Source organism: Molothrus aeneus, chromosome 7 (assembly GCF_037042795.1).
Source record: "Molothrus aeneus isolate 106 chromosome 7, BPBGC_Maene_1.0, whole genome shotgun sequence".
Taxonomy (NCBI): domain Eukaryota; kingdom Metazoa; phylum Chordata; class Aves; order Passeriformes; family Icteridae; genus Molothrus; species Molothrus aeneus.
In genome coordinates this window covers 15,062,630-15,080,674 of record NC_089652.1, presented here as the reverse complement: position 1 = coordinate 15,080,674, position 18,045 = coordinate 15,062,630, and the positions used below count along the sequence as shown (strand labels likewise).

The 18,045-nt window shown below is 50.9% G+C and overlaps 1 protein-coding gene across 2 annotated transcripts; it reads right to left on the bottom strand.

The window, feature by feature from the left end:
- Positions 1-1,493: 1,493 nt before the first annotated feature.
- On the bottom strand, positions 1,494-4,626 carry NEUROD1 (neuronal differentiation 1). Of its 2 annotated transcripts, XM_066553612.1 has the most exons (2): positions 4,529-4,626; positions 1,494-3,425 (listed from the first exon to the last, which is right to left on the bottom strand). In XM_066553612.1, exon 2 carries the CDS (start codon positions 3,414-3,416, stop codon positions 2,322-2,324), a length of 1,095 nt encoding a protein of 364 aa, XP_066409709.1. In that variant the 5' UTR covers positions 3,417-3,425; positions 4,529-4,626; the 3' UTR covers positions 1,494-2,321. The 2 variants fall into 2 exon arrangements, with proteins under 2 accessions (XP_066409709.1, XP_066409708.1); XM_066553611.1 differs by lacking the exon at positions 4,529-4,626 and having other exon boundaries at positions 1,494-3,431.
- Between the last annotated feature and the right edge of the window lie 13,419 nt (positions 4,627-18,045).

The window sequence follows — 18,045 nt, the reverse complement described above, 5'->3', positions numbered from 1 at the left end:
GGACGATAAATCGATAGCACGGGTCCAGGTCTGCCTTGCGGGGGAAGGCGCACCTGCTGCCCAAGCGCCGGGGCCGAAGCGCCCGCTCCCGGTGTGCGGGTCCCGGCCGGGGCTGGCTGCGGACACCCCGGGGGCTGGGGCCGGCTGCGGACACCCCGGGGCTGGGGCCGGCTGCGGACACCCCGGGGCTGGGGCCGGCTGCGGACACCCCGGGGCTGGGGCCGGCTGCGGACACCCCGGGGCTGGGGCTGGCTGCGGACACCCCGGGGGCTGGGGCCGGCTGCGGACACCCCGGGCTGGCTGCGGACACCCCGGGGGCTGGGGCCGGCTGCGGACACCCCCGGGGGCTGGGGCCGGCTGCGGACACCCCGGGCTGGCTGCGGACACCCCGGGCTGGCTGCGGACACCCCGGGGGCTGGGGCCGGCTGCGGACACCCCGGGCTGGCTGCGGACACCCCGGGCTGGCTGCGGACACCCCGGGGGCTGGGGCCGGCTGCGGACACCCCGGGCTGGCTGCGGACACCCCGGGGGCTGGGGCCGGCTGCGGACACCCCCGGGGGCTGGGGCCGGCTGCGGACACCCCGGGGCTGGGGCCGGCTGCGGACACCCCGGGGCTGGGGCCGGCTGCGGACACCCCGGGCTGGCTGCGGACACCGCGGGGCCGGCGGGGAGAGCCGCGGGCGGCAGGGCCGGGCTGAGCCGCCCGGGCGGGTGCGGGAGCCCAGCGCAGCCCGCACCGGCAGCCGCAGCTCCCAGCGAACTGCGCTCCGGCCCCGCTGCCCTGATTCAACAAATCAGCATTGCAAATAGCCGGGTTCGCGGTAAGCAAACGAACGCCGCCGCCCCCACGACCCGAGTGCTTCTCAAAGTAAGTAAAGAATCCGTGTCCGTTTTTTTAGACCAATTTTATTCTACAAATAATAAGTGTTGCACCTTTCATGAGCTATCCGAATAAAACAATAATCCCATAGGAATTACTTACACTAAGAAAAAAAATCACATTTAAGGAAAAATGCAACATTCGACCAAATGTTCAATACTATGCTGTTGCCAAAGGATGGATTTTTTTTTCTAAAATCCCAGTGTGCATTACACCATAATATACAGGATTACAAACAAAATTACAGTACAGATTTGATTCCAGTTGAACCAGCGTTACATTTCAAACAGCACTTATTCTGGACTGCATTGTACATGCAATAGCTATTGTTCTAATTACGGATTAAATGGTTTGAATTTGTTTCAAGCTACCGTACTAATCGACTACAATAGGTATATAGCCCGACTTTAACAACCTGATTAGATTTCGGTTCAGATTTATAAGATGAGCATATGACAACCACGGATTGTGTGAACATGTATAAAATCATGCATTTATAGCGCCTGGAAACATTAACATCTTCAAGTTATCTTAAAAAAAAAAAAACAAACAAAACCAAAACAAACAAAAAATCAAAAAAACCCAAAAAACCACGGAATGCCAAGGGGTTCAAAGACTAAAAAGAAACAGTGCAAATTGTATGTGATAGTCAAGCAGCTTTCGATTTAAAAAGGGTGTTGGCATTTGCTTATAATCTTTATATACAAGTTTGTGCAAGTAATGTGTTGAAATGATATGTTTTAATAGAAAATAAGTCTATCGTTCTTATATCTTCTCAAGACCTAGGGGATCTGGTTCTTATTGTACGGGGTAAAGGAAAAAGAAATAAAGGAAAAAGAAAAAGAATGAAAAAAGAGACTTGGATAGGAAAGAAATTGCCCGGATTGTGCATTTTTTTTTTCTTCTTCATCTATTTGAAAAGGAAATAAGTGCTAAGGCAACATAACTTCTCTAAGCACTTTTCTGCTGGTTTAAATTAGTTAAATCATTTTGTATAAATTAGATATAATTCTACCTTTCCAATATGTATAAAAATTGATGAAGCTGCATGGTTTAAAATAGGAAATTCACGTTATAAAAAGTCATTAAAAATTCTGTACAAAATCACAACAAAATAATTCAGCATGGGAAAGGTAACAAGTAGTAAAACGTTGGTTGAAAAATATAGATTTCATATATATTTTGTAATTGGCCCATCGCTAGTTTAAAAATTGCATAGATCCTAATTATTGCTTGTGATTTTGTTATCCCGATCAGGTAATTGACGCGATCCCGATGCCCCTATCCCAATTTACAGCGTCGCTCCGCGGAGCGGCAGCAAGGACCCCGCGGGTGAGCGGGGGCCCGGGGCGGCGGCGGGACCCGCCGGGCCGCCTGCTGTAAACAAGGCGGTGGCGGGCGGCGGGCGCGGCTCCCGGCCCTCCCTGCGGCGCGGGGAGGCTCAGTCGTGGAAGATGGCGTTGAGCTGGGCGCTGAGGACGCGCTCGTGGTGCGGGTGGCCCTCGTAGGGCGCCAGCCCGTCCACCGGGATCTCGCAGCGGGAGGCGGCGGGCGGGAAGATGGCGGCGTGGGCGGGCGCGGCGGCCAGCGCGGCGGCGGCGGCGGCGGCGGCGGGGTAGTGCATGGAGAAGGCGTAGCTCTTGTCGAAGTCGGCGGCCGGCTCGTGCTTGAAGGAGAAGTTGCCGTTCACGCTGAGGGGCGGGCTGAGCGGCCCGTCGAAGGCGGGGCTAGCGCCCTCCGCCAGCCCGCTCTCGAAGAAGGGCTCCAGCGCGGCGCCGTAGGCGTGCGGCGGCTTGAGGTGGAAGAGGTGGGAGCTGTCCATGGTGCCGTAGGGCGGGCTGGGCAGGCCCGGCGACTGGTAGGGGTAGGGATGCGCCGGGAAGGGCGCTCCCGCCGCCGCCGCCGCCACGTGTGGCGGCACCTCCTGGCTCTGCTCGGGGAGGAAAGTCCGCGGGTTGAGCTGCAGGCAGCCGGCCACCAAGTTGGTGGTGGGCTGTGACAGGCCCTTGCAGAGGGTCTGCACAAAGGACACCAGGTCCGGGCTCTTCCCCGAGCGGAGGATCTCAGAGAGCGCCCAGATGTAGTTCTTGGCCAGGCGCAGAGTCTCGATCTTGGAGAGCTTCTGCGTCTTGGAGTAGCAGGGCACCACCTTGCGCAGGTTGTCCAGGGCCGCGTTCAGCCCGTGCATGCGGTTGCGCTCCCGGGCGTTGGCCTTCATGCGCCGCAGCTTGAAGCGCTCCATGCGCGCCTTGGTCATCTTCTTCTTCTTGGGGCCCCGCCTCTTGGGCTTCTGGTCGTCGTCTTCCTCCTCCTCCTCTTCCTCCTCCTCTTCGTCCAAGTCGTCCTCCTCGTCCTCCTCCTCTCCGTTCCGCAGGGAGTCCTCCTCGGCCTCGGCGTGCAGACCCTCCAGGTCCTCCTCCTTCTTGTCCACCTCGTGCTCCTCGTCCTGGGAGCTGAGGCACTCGTCCGTCCAGCTCGGGGGGCCCTGCGGCTGGGGCTCGCCCATCAGCCCGCTCTCGCTGTACGACTTGGTCATGGTGAGCCTCTGCATGGCGGAGGAGACAGAAAAGAGACTTGTCAGCACCAGGAGCAGCGACCGTGGCCACCCGCGGGGAGAAGTTGCCCGCACTTCGCTCCCCGGTCCCGCCACCCCCTTCCGAGGGAAGCCCTGGATTCCCCACCGTGCCAGGGCAAACTTTTAATTGTCTCCGCGTTTCTGCCTTGTAATTAAGTTGACATATGTTCAAATACCATTATGTAACTCGCCGATATTAGTGGGGAATATAAGCAGATTATGTGTGCGGGAGCCAGCCCGGGCGGCACGAAGCAAGCGGACCAAGCGTGGGTTGTTTTGTTTTGTTTTGTTTTGCTTCGGAAAAAAAATCCTCAAACATTTTTACCGAATAAGGGAAGGGAGAAGGAGGACACATGCACACACAGGGCACCTGCAGGGACGGATGGCGCCTGTGACGCCTGTCTCCGCCGCTCTCCGCGGTTCCCCCTTGCCGCCTCCTTGCGTGGGGCTTGTGCCGCCCCAGCGGGCACCGAGAACCTGCTCCCCGGTGCCGCCTTCGTCCACAGGACTGTCACTGGGCTGCGCGGCCCCTGCCCTGCCCCTGCCCCTGCGGTAACAGGTGCGGGACTGGCCCCGGCTTCCCGTCTCCGTCGTCCCCTCTGTTGCAAACGAGCGTCGGTTCCCCGCTTCCCGTGCGGGGTTGCGATCGCTCCCCGGTAGCGTCGGGCACACCGGGAAGGAACAATGCCGCACGGCCGCCGAGGCACAGCCTGCGCGGGGACCGCGGCGATCGCGCTCCGCGGAGGAAGGGGAGCCGAAAGTTCGGAGGTGCATCAGTGGAAGCACATTAACATATGTAATATGCGTCTGTACAGACGGATTTAAATGTGTGCATGGACGCACATACACATTTACATATATACATATATAAATGTATACACACACGTACGTGTGTATGGATGGATACAGGTGTACCCGCACACACCAGCAGGAACGACCGCAAGCGACAATAAAATCTGAAGCCGTTCCGGCAGAGGCATATCCCGTCCACCCCGACGTCGCAGGGTCCTCTCCCACCCCGGCAGCCGCCGCGAACCCTTTTCCCGCGGGGGTAAAACACGGTTTCCCGTTACCTCCGTCGCTCAGCCTCTCCTGCGCGGTGACGGTCTCATAACCCCGGCACAGCTCTCCGTGCGAGGGCGCCGCGCGTGTGTGTGTGCGAGTGGCGTTTATTTCCCGAGGTTGCCCGGCGCCGGGCTCCCCCCGTTATATAGCGGGACGGAGGATGCGCGCCGGGGGGCCGGCACCGGGACCCGGGCCGCGCGCGCCCGCCGCGCCCCGCGCGCCTGCGCCCCGCCCCGCGCCCCGCCCCGCCCGGTGGCACGCGCCATATGGCCGCCCACGTCAGGCGCGCGGCGCCCCCCCCACGTGACGCCCCTTATTTGTATGCGGCCGCGCGCCCGCCCGCGGAGCCGCCACGCCCGCGCTGACCCGCGGGCCGCGCCATCTGTCACCAATGCCACCGCCGCCACCACCGCCACCACCGCCACCGCGCCGCTCCGCACCGCTCCGCGCCCGCCGCCGCCCTGCCGCCGGCCCGCGGAGCCCCATTGTTCCCATTGTTCTGGGGTGCGGCCACCGAGGGTTCCCGCCGCCCCCCCCGTTACATCTCCTCACGCGCGCCTCTGGCCACCCGAGACTCCCGGTCCCCGTCCTTGTCGCTCTCTGGCCGCCACAGGCCCCCTCCTCTTTCCCCGGTTTGTGCCGGTGTTGTGGAAAACGGACATCCCGGGGCTGTAACACACGCGCACACACACACACGCACACACACACACCTGCCGCTGTGTCCTAACGCCTGGAGTAAGCGCCGGCTCGCTTTTCCCGGGTTTTCGGGGGGAATACTGCCGGTTAACGGAAAGTTTGGAAGAAAGACGCCGAGTGGGGCGGCTTTAGAGTCTCTAAACGTCTCGGCGGAGTTTGCAAACGCCGCCAAACCTTAGGGATGCGTTTTGAGGAGGGATGTAAACCCCTCGCATGATAGCTGTGCTACCGGCACGCGTTATCCCGATATTTATTCAATAAAAATAAAATTATTTTCACCTCTTGAGGCTTTAAATGCAAAAAAAATCGTTCCGCCCTGAGGACATGCATTTGGAAGATAATTTTCCAGGTCGGGTTATTTCTAAAATGTTTCTCTCCTGTTGGTGACCTACATAGCCCGGGGCAGCAGGAGGGGACTCCGGGGATGTTCGCCTTCTCGGTAATCAAACACAGAGGGCAACCGGCTACTTTTTGTTGTGTGGAATTTGGCCGGTTCCCGGTGGGAAGCGAGGGCCAGCAGCGCGGTGTGTGCCACCAGGTCCGGCGGCTGCGGCTGGAGCGGGGCGCCCTCGGGTCCCCGCGGCTGCGGCCCTTCCCTGGGGCACAGAGGGGAGGGAAGCGCCGGCGCCGACCCTCCGATGGATGGCCCCTGCCATGGCGAGCCTTCTCCGGCCACAGAGGCGCCCCCGGGCCAGGGTCCGGACCATGCCCGTACCCTGGGCGGCCGGGCCGGGCCTCCCGCCGGGCCGGCAGCCCCCGAGAGAGCGCGACCCCATAAACGGGAGCTGCTGGGGCGGCCGCGCTGCTGGAACGGACAAGTTTTGGAGGTTCGAACAGGTTTGGAGAGCGCAGGAGAGAGATGGGTCTGGTCCAGCCCTGTCTAGATTACTGGAAAATGTCCCTTTGAATGTGTCTGTGTGGGAATACACCCGGGAATTTGGGGCGCTGGGGAAACACTAGGCAAGAATATTGGGAGGAGGGTACTGGCAGAAAACTGCATCTCGGGGATCGATGAGAACTTTGGGGTGCTCATGTGCTTCTGAGTGTGATGAACACAGTCATCCTCCCTGGGAGCACGATAAAATCAACACGTTGTCGATTGGCAGGTAACTAAAGAGACAAATAAAGAAGCGGGCAGTCGGACAGAGGGGCTTAAACCCGCCCAGCCCGGCTCGTCCCGTCCCGGTCGGTGACTGACGAGGGTGCCGGTGGCCGTGGAGGAGCCGGGCCCGCAGGTACGAGGCGCTGCTCCGGTGCCGCCCGTCGGGGCCGGGGACGAGCGCTGCGGGGGCGCCGGGGCTCTCTGCCGTCGTTCCGCCTTCCTTCATCCTTCCCGCTCTTCCCGCGGCTTCGGCACTGCTTCTCCTCCCGCTCTCGCAGGCGGCCGGCTCTGCCTCCCCTACTCGGGCCGTCCCTTGGCTCAACGGCTCCAGTTTCCCACCTTCCCTGTTCCTCCTCTTCCCCCAGCCGGTTGATTTTATCGCTTCAAGCGTGCCTATTTTTTTCTCCCTGACCTACAGACTCCTCCTTCTCCATCTGGCTTCTAATTCGGCTTCTGTTTATTTTTCCTCCCGAATCCTTTGATTTTCTTTTCTCTCCCTATTGTTTTTTAATGATTTAAAAAATTTTTTCCTTTTGTCTTTTCTTTTCCTTTCCCCTTTATTTTTCTTTTTCTTTTTTTTTTTTTTTCTTTTCCTTCCCTTTTCCTTTTCTTTTTCCTTTCTGCCCTCCATCCCTCCCTCCCTCCCTCCCTAGATGGCTTCCCGCCTCCCTCCCCTCCTCCCGCGGCGCGGCACGCGAACCGCACGCGTCCCAACAAAGCTCCGTCCATCCGTCCGGCCGGCCGGCCGGCCGCCCCCGCTCCCGCCTCAGCTGCCGCCTCCGGGCCCTGGCAGGAGGCGCTCCCGGGGCCGCCGCTGGGGCCGAGCCCTGTCCCAGCCGGGCGGGAGGGGGGCTCGCTGCGGGGGGAGGCAGCGCTCTGGAAACGCCTTACAGTTGTCCGGAGCGCGAAATCCGCTCCCGACGAAATCTCTTGGGTTTGCGGCATTATCTTAATTAAGATAATTGATTCATATTGCACCTGCGAGAGTGCGGGGAAAAGATGCCTTCCCAAATAGCTTGGAGCTATTGGAGAGAGGAAGCCGCGCTTATAATTGAGCGAATGATTTACTGCCCGGGTAGCCCGGGCTGCTCGGGCTCTCCTTTCGCTGCCAGGTTTCCCGTTCTCCCTCTCCAGAGAGGCACACACGCAAAACAAGAAGGTTATCCTGATTCAAAAAACAGAGAAGGGAAAACGTCTCTCCCCGCTGTCCCTGTCCGTCTGTCCCTCCCCACCGCATGGCACCGCGGGCCGGAGCCGCCCCGGCGCGGGGATCGGGCTCGGGAAGGGCCGGCTCGGGTCTGCCCGCGGTGCTGCCCCGCTCGCCCGCTTCCAAAGGCTGCGGCGAGAGGAGGGGACGGGAGAGGAGGGCAGCCCCACCGCCCGGATCCACCCCGAGCCGTGGCCAGCCTGCCCCGGCTGCCGTGGCTCGGGAATCACCGAGGGAGAACAACGCCCTGAATGAGCCGCTCCGGTACCGCATCGGGGCCACCGGGGTGAGACCGCTCCGCACTTCGGAGCGTCTCTCTAGGATACAGTGTACATCTGGGCTCCAAAATTGGTACGGCTGATTAAGGTGCCTTTTCTGCTCTTTCCCCCCTTAAAACTCAGTGTATTAATGTTATTGAGCCTCTCCCTGCTAGATAAATGCTGTTGTTATTTTAATTCTATAAATGTAAACTTCTATTTAGTTAATGGAAAATACATCACCACCAAGGTTTAATTATCATCTTTTTAAATTACTCTTTTAGTCAAGTGCACACAATTATGAAATAACAATAGATTTAAAATATAATTCAAATTGATTAAAAAAAAAACAAATCAGAGAAGTACGTACCATTAAAGCAAATGTCTAAATTGTATTGGTAGGCCTGCTACCTCCTGAGCTACAGTTTAAATAGTGTCAGCTCTCTGCTATCGGTGTCAAACCACCTCTGTTATTAGGAAAAAGCATTCTTATCAGAAGGGATTTAGATGCTGTTGTAACTGCAAAACCTAATTATTTTTGATCCAGGCATTTACCCCCAGAGTCCCACCTTGTTTAAATAAAGTGTTTTCTTTCCTCCTGAACAAATGCATTTCCATTTGAATTAAATATTGATAATTTGACCTTTTAGTTCCTTTAACTAATCAAAAGGAAAAAAAAATCCAAATGTAGATCCTAGTGCCTTGCCCTAGTGGGTCTTTCCGCTTGAATAGACACTGAGATTAAATGAGTCAAACTTCCTCTTTCATTGCACTCTCTTTGCACTAATTGCTTATGCAAAAATGCAGATTTGTATTAATTAGTAACTCCACTGATTAGTTCGGTGGTATTTTCACGTAATAAATCATGCTGCAGACACGATTTTTGGCACATCCCCAGTAGTGGCTCAGGATGCAATAAGTTTTCCATATTAAATAAAATCTTAGCCTAAATCTACCTTTTTGTTGCAGGTACACTGTGTACCACCTGCTGTACGCACCTGCTACGGGAAATTACCTTCTGTCCCTGGCAAGGCTCTTTCCTTGATAATGCACTCCTCTTCACAGGGTGTAGACTTTAAAATGGGACACATGAATCACAGAATCAAAGAAGGAGAGAAATCTGATGTTATTTTTAACCCTTTCAAGTGAATAATGCTCATTTTAAAGGGGATGAAAGATACATGTATCTATATAAGATACATCAATGTAGATTTTTTTTTCCTTTTCTTTCCTATGCCTGTTATTATCCCCTTTTACAGCATTATCCCTTTTTACAGCATCATTCACTGTGTGCCCAAATTATCAAACCCAAGCCCATTTTTATTTTGTACATTTCTTTCTCTTTCCTTGAGCTGCAGAGGCTGAATTTGTACAAACATCACAATTGTTAACTGGAGCTCATATCTCAGTTGGATACAGAGGCCTCAGCAGCAAGAAGACTCCACAGCATCTCAAATGGTATCTACACAGTACCAAGCCCATCCCCACTTGCTTGTATCCTGACATCTCTTAAAAATCTCTCTAGATCACACACAGGCTGATGCACAGCCTCCAGCAGCTGAGATCTACATGTGAAAAATCTTTCCCAATTCTTTCTAAAATCATCCTAGATATTACCTTTCTCCTGGTTGCCTCAGACTGAGTGGTCTATACTTCACACTGTGTCCTCAAGCAAGGCAGCACAAGGCATTGGAATGATATTTGCCACAACAAACAATGTCAGTTGGTGCAGTGCTTGTTAGAAAGGATATGAAGCTCCAGAGGAGTATAAAAGATGATGACACTGGTGTCATTTCCTTACAGGTGATACTTTCCAGGGCAGATCCTGACCAGTCTTTGTTTCCTTTCTGACAAAACTCCCTCACTTAAGCACAGATTGCCACAAACACACTTGCAGGATCTGGCCTTTGGCCTGAGTCTAAGCAGTGCAATGGGGTGGAAGAGCATCAGACACAGGTGCCAGCAGATTATCCAAAGCTTTGCTGAGATTAAAATCTTGTCTCAATATGAGTTATTGCATATTCTCTAAATAGAAATCTCCTTAGTGGTGGCTTTAAAAGGTCTGCTTTTGTTTTCCTCAGAGAGAAAATAGCAGTTGAACCCCAGGCTGTGCACATAAAAGCTTATGTGTTTGTTCCCTATAGCCATCCAATCTGAACATTTTGCCAGCATTTTGCACTTCCTAGCAAAGCTACTGCTTCTGTTAGTGTTCCTTTATTGAGGAAAGTTAAAGCCAAAACGCTCTTAAAGTGTTATACACAAAAATGGTCCTGATTAATCTCAGAACATGGTTACTTGTTTAAACAATATCCTGAGAACAAAACAGGAAAGGTTAAATCAATGATCCACAGGGATGGAAAAAGAGATTCAAATAATCATTAAATCTTATTACGTAATGCGGCTTTGTTTTTACCTCTTAGAGTGAGTTCACACCTGGATCTGTGCTTTAAGTGCTCCACAGTGAGCTGGGCACGAAGGAGAATCATTTCCCATCACAGAACAGTGTAACTTCCACAGCTGAAGCTCTTGCTAAGCACTCTAAGTGTATATGAGGATATTCTGAGTTATACACATCACCACATTTTAAGGGATTGCCTTCCTCTGCTGTTCCTGTTACCGCTCCCTTTTCACCCCCATGACTGTCACTGTTAGCTCACAACATTGTGTAAATGCCTAAGAGTGTGTGTCACCACATGTGACTGCTTCCCAGAGATGCTCCTGGGACATTAACTATCCCAGCTGTGGGTGTGATTATCCCAAAACTACACTGACATGATGGTCTTTGTTTCTTGAGAAGGTGTCTCAACTTCTAATCCATAAAGGACAGGATAAGCATTAGATAGCACACTTTGTTTGCCCTCTTTCACTGCAAAGATCCACAGAAAAGATGGTATCTCATCATCCAAAAAAGCACTTTTGCTCTTATATCACTTCCTGCAGAGTGTGGTTTTATTGCCCTTCATTGTCTGGGGGAAATCTTAAAATTCACCTACAGAAGGTAGGGATATATCAAGGCCCTAGGGCTGAAACCAAGCACAACCTAGACATAAATAAACTGCAATCATATTCCAAGGACTTTCAAAGGCAAATGTCCATGAGGATCAAAAATATGTCCAAACCCCAAAATATTTTATCGTAAATTCTTATGCAAAATAACCTTTCTGTGATATTTCAGGAGGGAAAATGCAAGCCTTGTTGAGTTTCTCAGTGTCAGAGAACTGATGGTCGTGACTCTAAGTGACTGTGGGAGAAGTGTGGACAAGGGATGGTCTCCACACTGTAGCCTGTCAGGCACCCTTTGGAGAAAGGCTGGCTGTAGTGGAGTTCTGGCACAGGCAGGCAGTGATGCAACAGTTAAGGATGTTCTGGCTGGAGTAATCTTGCAGAGAGACACCCTTAATGCTGAGCTTTAGCCCAAAGTTCTGGGTGGGACTATTTCTGGAGTGCTGGGACTGAGGCTGTGAGCCACAATGCACACTCACTTCTCTCATGTACCAGGTAGATCTTTCCTGTTAATTTGTGATGACTCGTGCCCAGGAAAACATTTCTCTTTGCAAATCATCATCTGAGCCCAGAGATGTATGCCCAGTGTGTCCTAAAAACCTGTAGCTCTCTCATCTGGCTTAGTCCTTCTGTCAGTTTTTTTCTCAGTGCTGAACCTTTGCTTGGTTTATGTGCATTCCCAAGAGAGGAGGAACACGCTTGTAAATCACTGTTTTCTCTACAACTGAGCTCCAGTTACATGCCACTACGATAATATAAATATTTGCTCATTTTGTCCCTCTTCACCCTTGCAAATGGATAAGAGCATCTGGCCCTTTCTTAGTAGCCTATTGTCAGTTTGCTAGAGCATCCAGTTGTTGATGTTCACTTGAACAAGAGAAATAACCCTGCTCTCCACTGCTTTGCAGAGTGGGGTCACTGCTGATTGGGGGTGTTAACTTCTCCTTCCAGCAGGAGTGGGGAATTCTCACCTGGTCACTCTTCAGGTGTCCTGCAGATCTGTAGTTGACAATTTCCCATGTGAAGTAGGGGAGAAATCTATCATTTTTGTATTTCTGTATGTTTATCTTCAGACTTCATGCTGTGTTATTTACAGAATCTTTTTGACAACACAAAAAAGCTCAAAACCAATGACAAGACAATGAAGAATAAGATCTAGCATTTTTAAAACTGACTTTTAAAAAGCATTGGTGGAAGCAGAAATACAGAGTAGAACATTAAGATGTATTTTTAAAATATTTATTTAAAACTATCATCTGTAGTTCTTCTGTATCCATGTCATCTCTAGGTAGACTGATGCTCTGTAAAACTATCAGTAAAGAGAATGACTACATATTCTTTCCAAAATTAATTTAAAAGTTGCAGTTGTCCAGAATTGAGAAGCAACTGTCAGCAGGTTGTTTGGTTTTGTTTGGGTTTTCTTTTAAACGGGGTGGGTCAAGGTTCACAACAGCAAGAATTTCTACTTCTGATAGATTTGTACTTGTAAAATGATTTATTTTTGAAAAGGGTTGGCAATTTCAGCTGGTGTCAGGTTTACTCTATCTCAAGTAATTTATAGTCCACTTCTTCTACTACAGATCCACAAGTAGTTATAAGTTTCTTGGATGACCTTGATTTCCAATTTTCTGGTGCAGGTTTGGGGCAGCTCATTCAGTAGGTGCTGGGAGCAGCCACTTGGGAGCTGTGAACAGGAGGGAGCAGTAGTGAGGAGTCAGCCTGGCCAGGGCTTGGCAGCACTGCTGTATTCCCACCCTCGGGTTAAGGACTGAGGAAAGGAGCCCGAGGGTGACAGTGTCCGTGCGTGTAGCACTTGAGGGCTCAGCAAAGGCCACTGCAGGGCAGTGTGTCACCTGTGCAGCTGGGGAAACGGAACAGCTTGATGCTGCTCAGGGGGAGAAGGTTCACTCCCTCTGTCTACTGTTCTATTTCTCTCTTTCCTTTGCTCTTGTTGGTGTAATCTGCTCCACCCTCTGATACAGATCTGGTGTCTGTGGGACTCAGTTTAGAAAACTCTTTTGTCACTGAACTGGCTACATTGGCTCTTTGAAGACCTGACAAACACCTTCACACATGCAGGATAGAAGCACACAGCCAGGAGAGAATAAGGACAGGGAGAGAGGGGGAAAGGAATAGATGGAGACCCTCACTTTTTCTGCTGCAATGTGGTTGGTTCTGCATTGAGCCATCATGACTGGTGGCACTGCACTGTTTTCTGCTCCTTTTAAACAATCTGGGATGGACCTGCTGAAAACACCATTACCAGGCTACATGGACCTTTGATCTTGCCCAGTATGGGATCACATTACATTTACAGTATTTTGTCCTTTTCCTGATTTTTAGCTTTGTAGGAATGGCAGAAGGGAAGTCCTGCCTATCCTTGTTTGGAAAAATGATGGAAAATGGAAAAAATGATCCCTGAGAGGTTTTCAGTGAAGCTGAAGTCTCCCTGGATGGCTTAAGCCCGTGTCATCCTACCCATTGCATTGTCCATCTGCAATGTGTTTCAGTCTCACTCCAAGTTAACCCCAATGTGTCACCTGTGCTCCTCACCCCGAAGAACAGACACACAATCCTGCTTAGATCTACATTTTCAGTTTGAAGAGATGGCAGCTTTTGTTTATCTGTCCAATAGAATTGTTTTAGTCAGCAACTAAACTAGTAAGAAAATATCCAGCCAAATACTGATGTTCTATAAGACCAGGATGGGGGGAATTCTGTAAAAGGATTCACAGCAATATTTGGAAAGAAACAGAAAAGAGACCATATCAGACTCAGAGAAGGAGGCATTCAGTGTCCATCTCTAGCGGCACAGGACTTCATGCATCAACCATCAGAAGCTGCTTCTAACAACCTTAGGGCTAACATTTATTTGAGAAAAAGATTTAGTATTTTCTATGAGTTCTTTTTACAAAGGATTGAAATTTTAAATAGACTTTATGCTAAATGCAACTTAAGCAAGGCTTTGCTTTGTTTTGTTTCCAGTTAGAGAAGAGAGAACATATCTTAATTTCTTTGCATTGAGATGCAAACTAGAGATAATACTCTTGACCATTATGGTGAGGTAGTTTACAAGAGACTGAAAACAAGCCTTTAGTGACATATAGACATTAGAATATTAAAAGAAGCAAAAAATAATTGATCAGATATTTTGCTTCCTACAAGCGACAGAGAAGAAATGGAGCACCTGCTGGAAGTTAATTTGTGTGTATTACTGCTATGGTGGAGAGATGGATGGCCATGGGGGCAGAGCTGTGCAGATGAGTGGGAGGAGTGGGGGAGGATGTGGAACAAGGTAACTTAGAGCCATTTCTGTGCTCATTTGCCTCCTGCATTCCCAATCAACTTCCAAAATAAATTAGAGAAGATGAAGAATATCTCCAACTTACACCAGCTGCCAGTTGCCTTGCACAATTAAAATGTGCAGAGGGTGCTGCTGTGCTCCATGATCTGAAGGGGCTGTGGGAGCTGACAGCAGTTCCTGCTGTATCCTCAGCAAGCCCCTCTGCCTGTCATCCAGGACAATGCTGTGCTCACACAGTTGCAGGGTTCTGTCCGTGGGTGCTCTGTCCTGCTCTGGAATTGCAGTTGGGTCTGAGTACTAGTTTGTTTTTGTCCACCTCTGTCCTCAGTCCAGCTCAGCACATATATAATTGAAAATGGCACGGAGGGGTTGCTGTAAAGTCAGCAATAAAGTGATGATGACAGTGACTCTCTTCTCCTTTGCAAAAATTGCCTGGTTTTTGTCGCAGAGAAGATGGGGATGTCCTTTTATTGGGTACCCAATAGAGCAAATTGTCCTTAGATGATCAAAATAAGAAAGCTAACTCCCCTCAAAAAAAACCCCAAACCAACAAACAAACAAACAAACAAAACCACAAAAAAACAAACAAACAAAAAAACCCCAAAACCCCCAAACAAACAAAAATCAAAAAAACCCCTATCTTCACATTTGCATTTATTTGAAAAAAAAAATCTTTCTCCCATATTCTAGACATGAAGAAGTAATGCTCTGTGTGCTCCATTTATTTCCATATAAGGAATTTCATATATATATATATATAAAAATATATAAAATATATTTCATATATATGTATATATGTGTGTACTGGAGGATTACAAAGCATGGTGCAAATTATACTATTCATACACACAGAAAAAAAAATTATCTGCCGCTAGATTGTGTCATTCTGTTAAATAAATCGACAAAAATAAATACCTATTTTGACATTTCGTCTTCTCAGCCCCCCATGTGGCTCGGCTCCACAGTCGGTTCCCGCCGGTCGTGCCCACCAGGAGATGGCACTGAAGAACCTGTCCTGCAGGGAGAAGGCAAAAAAAGCAGATTCACAAACCGGCTCTGTGCTTGTGAGCACGAAATAATCCGAAAGGTATCTCTCCTCCGCAGTATTTGCTTTTAGGAAGGACTTAAGGCTTTGGGGTTTTTTTAATTTTGTTTTCAAACATGATGAAGAAGAGGCTAAAAGGAAACCAACCACAGCACCCAGTGAATGCCATCTGGGTTTGCCTAGCAAAGCACATTGTAATTTTTTCAAGTCCTACAACACTGATAAGCTTTCAAATACAAGATCTTATGAGCAAAAAGGGTCCTTCTCATATAATGATTGTTTAATGTTTTCTGTTTTCTGAATGAACAATCAGATCATTAAAAGTTATTTTGAATAGAACTACAATCGTGACTGAAAAAAAAGGCACTTCAGCAACTTCATGTGGAAACTTTTTTCAGACTTTAATAAAAAATGCAAAAGATTTTCTAGTGCCATGAATATTTCCACCTTTTAAACACTTATCTGGTATATACTAAATCTTTCTTTGGATTCTTGAAGAATTTCAGTAAATTCATACTCTTAAATGAATTAAAATGCAGAATGGTGCTTTCAGATATGTTCCCACTATTAAATGACAGCTGAAGAGATGTAAATCTTTCAGATTTAGCAGCACAGACATGAGAAGAAATTAGCCATATATAATATTTTTTGGGGAAAGTCTAGTTACTTAAGAAAATGTAGAGATTACAAGATGGAAACTTGCTCACAATCTCTTTCTCTCCAATAGCTGTTACTTCTCGTGAAGATTGATGAAAATGTCTTCAACACGATCTAAATGGCACTTATGCCTCAGGGTTCACTTCGTGTCTTTTGATGCGTCCCTGATCAGGCTTTGTTTTGGGAGGTGCGATGGTATAGGACCATTAACCGTTACCAGTAAGTGCTAATGTTAATTACATTAAGCACAATCCTCCAGTCGGTCCATCTGTTACTCATTTTTTATGTGCTACCTCTTATTGTTTGGGGTTTTCTCTGTGCTCCGGGAAGACATCTTCTAGCTTTCTTCTTGGCTTCATTTAAAATATGTTAATTTATGTATGCCTCGATGAAATACTTAAACACGCTTCAAATTTATCCTGCATTTTCTAGAGATTTTTAAAATATTATTTTTGCCTGTGGTTTTAGTATTTAGTTGTGGCGTTGCACCTGAATGTAGAGTTTAGTAAACCGCTTCGGCATCTTGTACTTCATATACTGTACATCTTGAAAATGATCAGTGTCATATTTTTAGATTAATTTGCGCTGTTTTCCTCACATTTCAATATCACAGTTTGTTTCTTTGCTATCATTGTGTGCAAATTGCATAGGTTTCCGTTTCCCTCGCTGTATTTCCCTTTATTTTTCGGGTAATTCTAAACTGAAATTTGTATTTTCAGTGTTATTCACCTGCTGCTTTACTTCTGGTCGCACTCAGCCGTGCCACTGGCTGAAGGCGCAGGGACAGGGACAGTCTGCCGATCTCTGTAGCTCTTCGTGCACCACAGCTAATTACTGCAGAGTCACGGACCGACACACAGCGGTCAGATTAGGATCTAGATAATTGCGGTGTGTTTAAACTGGGGCTCCTGGCCGCTGCAGCCGCCTCCCGGGAGCGGTGCGGGGCCGGAGGGCACGGAGCCGGGGCAGGAGAGGGAGAGGAGCCGGGGCAGGAGAGGGAGAGGAGCCGGGGCAGGAGAGGGAGAGGAGCCGGGGCAGGACAGGGAGAGGAGCCGGGGAAAGGACGGGAGAGGAGCCGGGGCAGGAGAGGGAGAGGAGCCGGGGAAAGGACGGGAGAGGAGCCGGGGCAGGAGAGGGAGAGGAGCCGGGGCAGGAGAGGGAGAGGAGCCGGGGCAGGAGAGGGAGAGGAGCCGGGGAAAGGACGGGAGAGGAGCCGGGGCAGGAGAGGGAGAGGAGCCGGGGCAGGAGAGGGAGAGGAGCCGGGGCAGGAACGGGAGCGGAGCTGGGGAAAGGATGGGAGAGGAGCCGGGAGAGGAGAGGGAGCGGAGCCGGGAGAGGAGAGGGAGCGGAGCCGGGGCAGGAACGGGAGCGGAGCCGGGGCGGAACGGGAGGGGAGCCGGGGAAAGGATGGGAGCGGAGCCGGGGCAGGAGGGAGAGGAGCCGGGGCAGGAGAGGGAGAGGAGTCGGGGCAGGAACGGGAGCGGAGCTGGGGAAAGGATGGGAGCGGAGCCGGGGCAGGAACGGGAGCGGAGCCGGAGCAGGAACGGGAGAGGAGCCGGGGCAGGAACGGGAGCGGAGCCGGGGCAGGAACGGGAGCGGAGCTGGGGAAAGGATGGGAGCGGAGCTGGGGAAAGGATGGGAGCGGAGCCGGGGCAGGAACGGGAGCGGAGCCGGGGCAGGAACGGGAGCGGAGCCGGGGCAGGAACGGGAGCGGAGCCGGGGCAGGAACGGGAGCGGAGCCGGGCAGCAGCGGGCGCGCAGCTCCCTCTCCCGGGCAGGGGGCACTCGCCGCCCCGGGGGAGGCTCCACCGGCCGGGCCCCTCCGCCCTCGGGTCTCTGAGCCCTTCCCGGACTGCCAGCTCACTGCCTGGCGGCTGGACAAAGTCACAGAAAATCCGAATAACTGGGTTTGGGACGGGTTTAACCAGTTCAGGACAAGTTCTGGAAAATCAGATCTCAGCAGGTTTCCTGTGATGACTTGAGATGTCCTCCCAAACAGTCACATAGGAAAATAATTGAATACCTTTATTATTAATTTCCACCTAAGTCTTGTGTTCCCCCTTATGGGCTTACACTTACAGCTAGAATTAAGGGGGCATGAAATACTGACCAGCACATTTCTCTCTCCTATCTGTAGGATGCTCTGAGGTAAATTCAAGGCTGGATGTGAATGTTGTACTTCTATTTTGCAGGAATTGTAGGTGATCTTGAGCTTTCTAGAAGTCCAAGAGTAAGCATAGCACAAGGAGTTAGC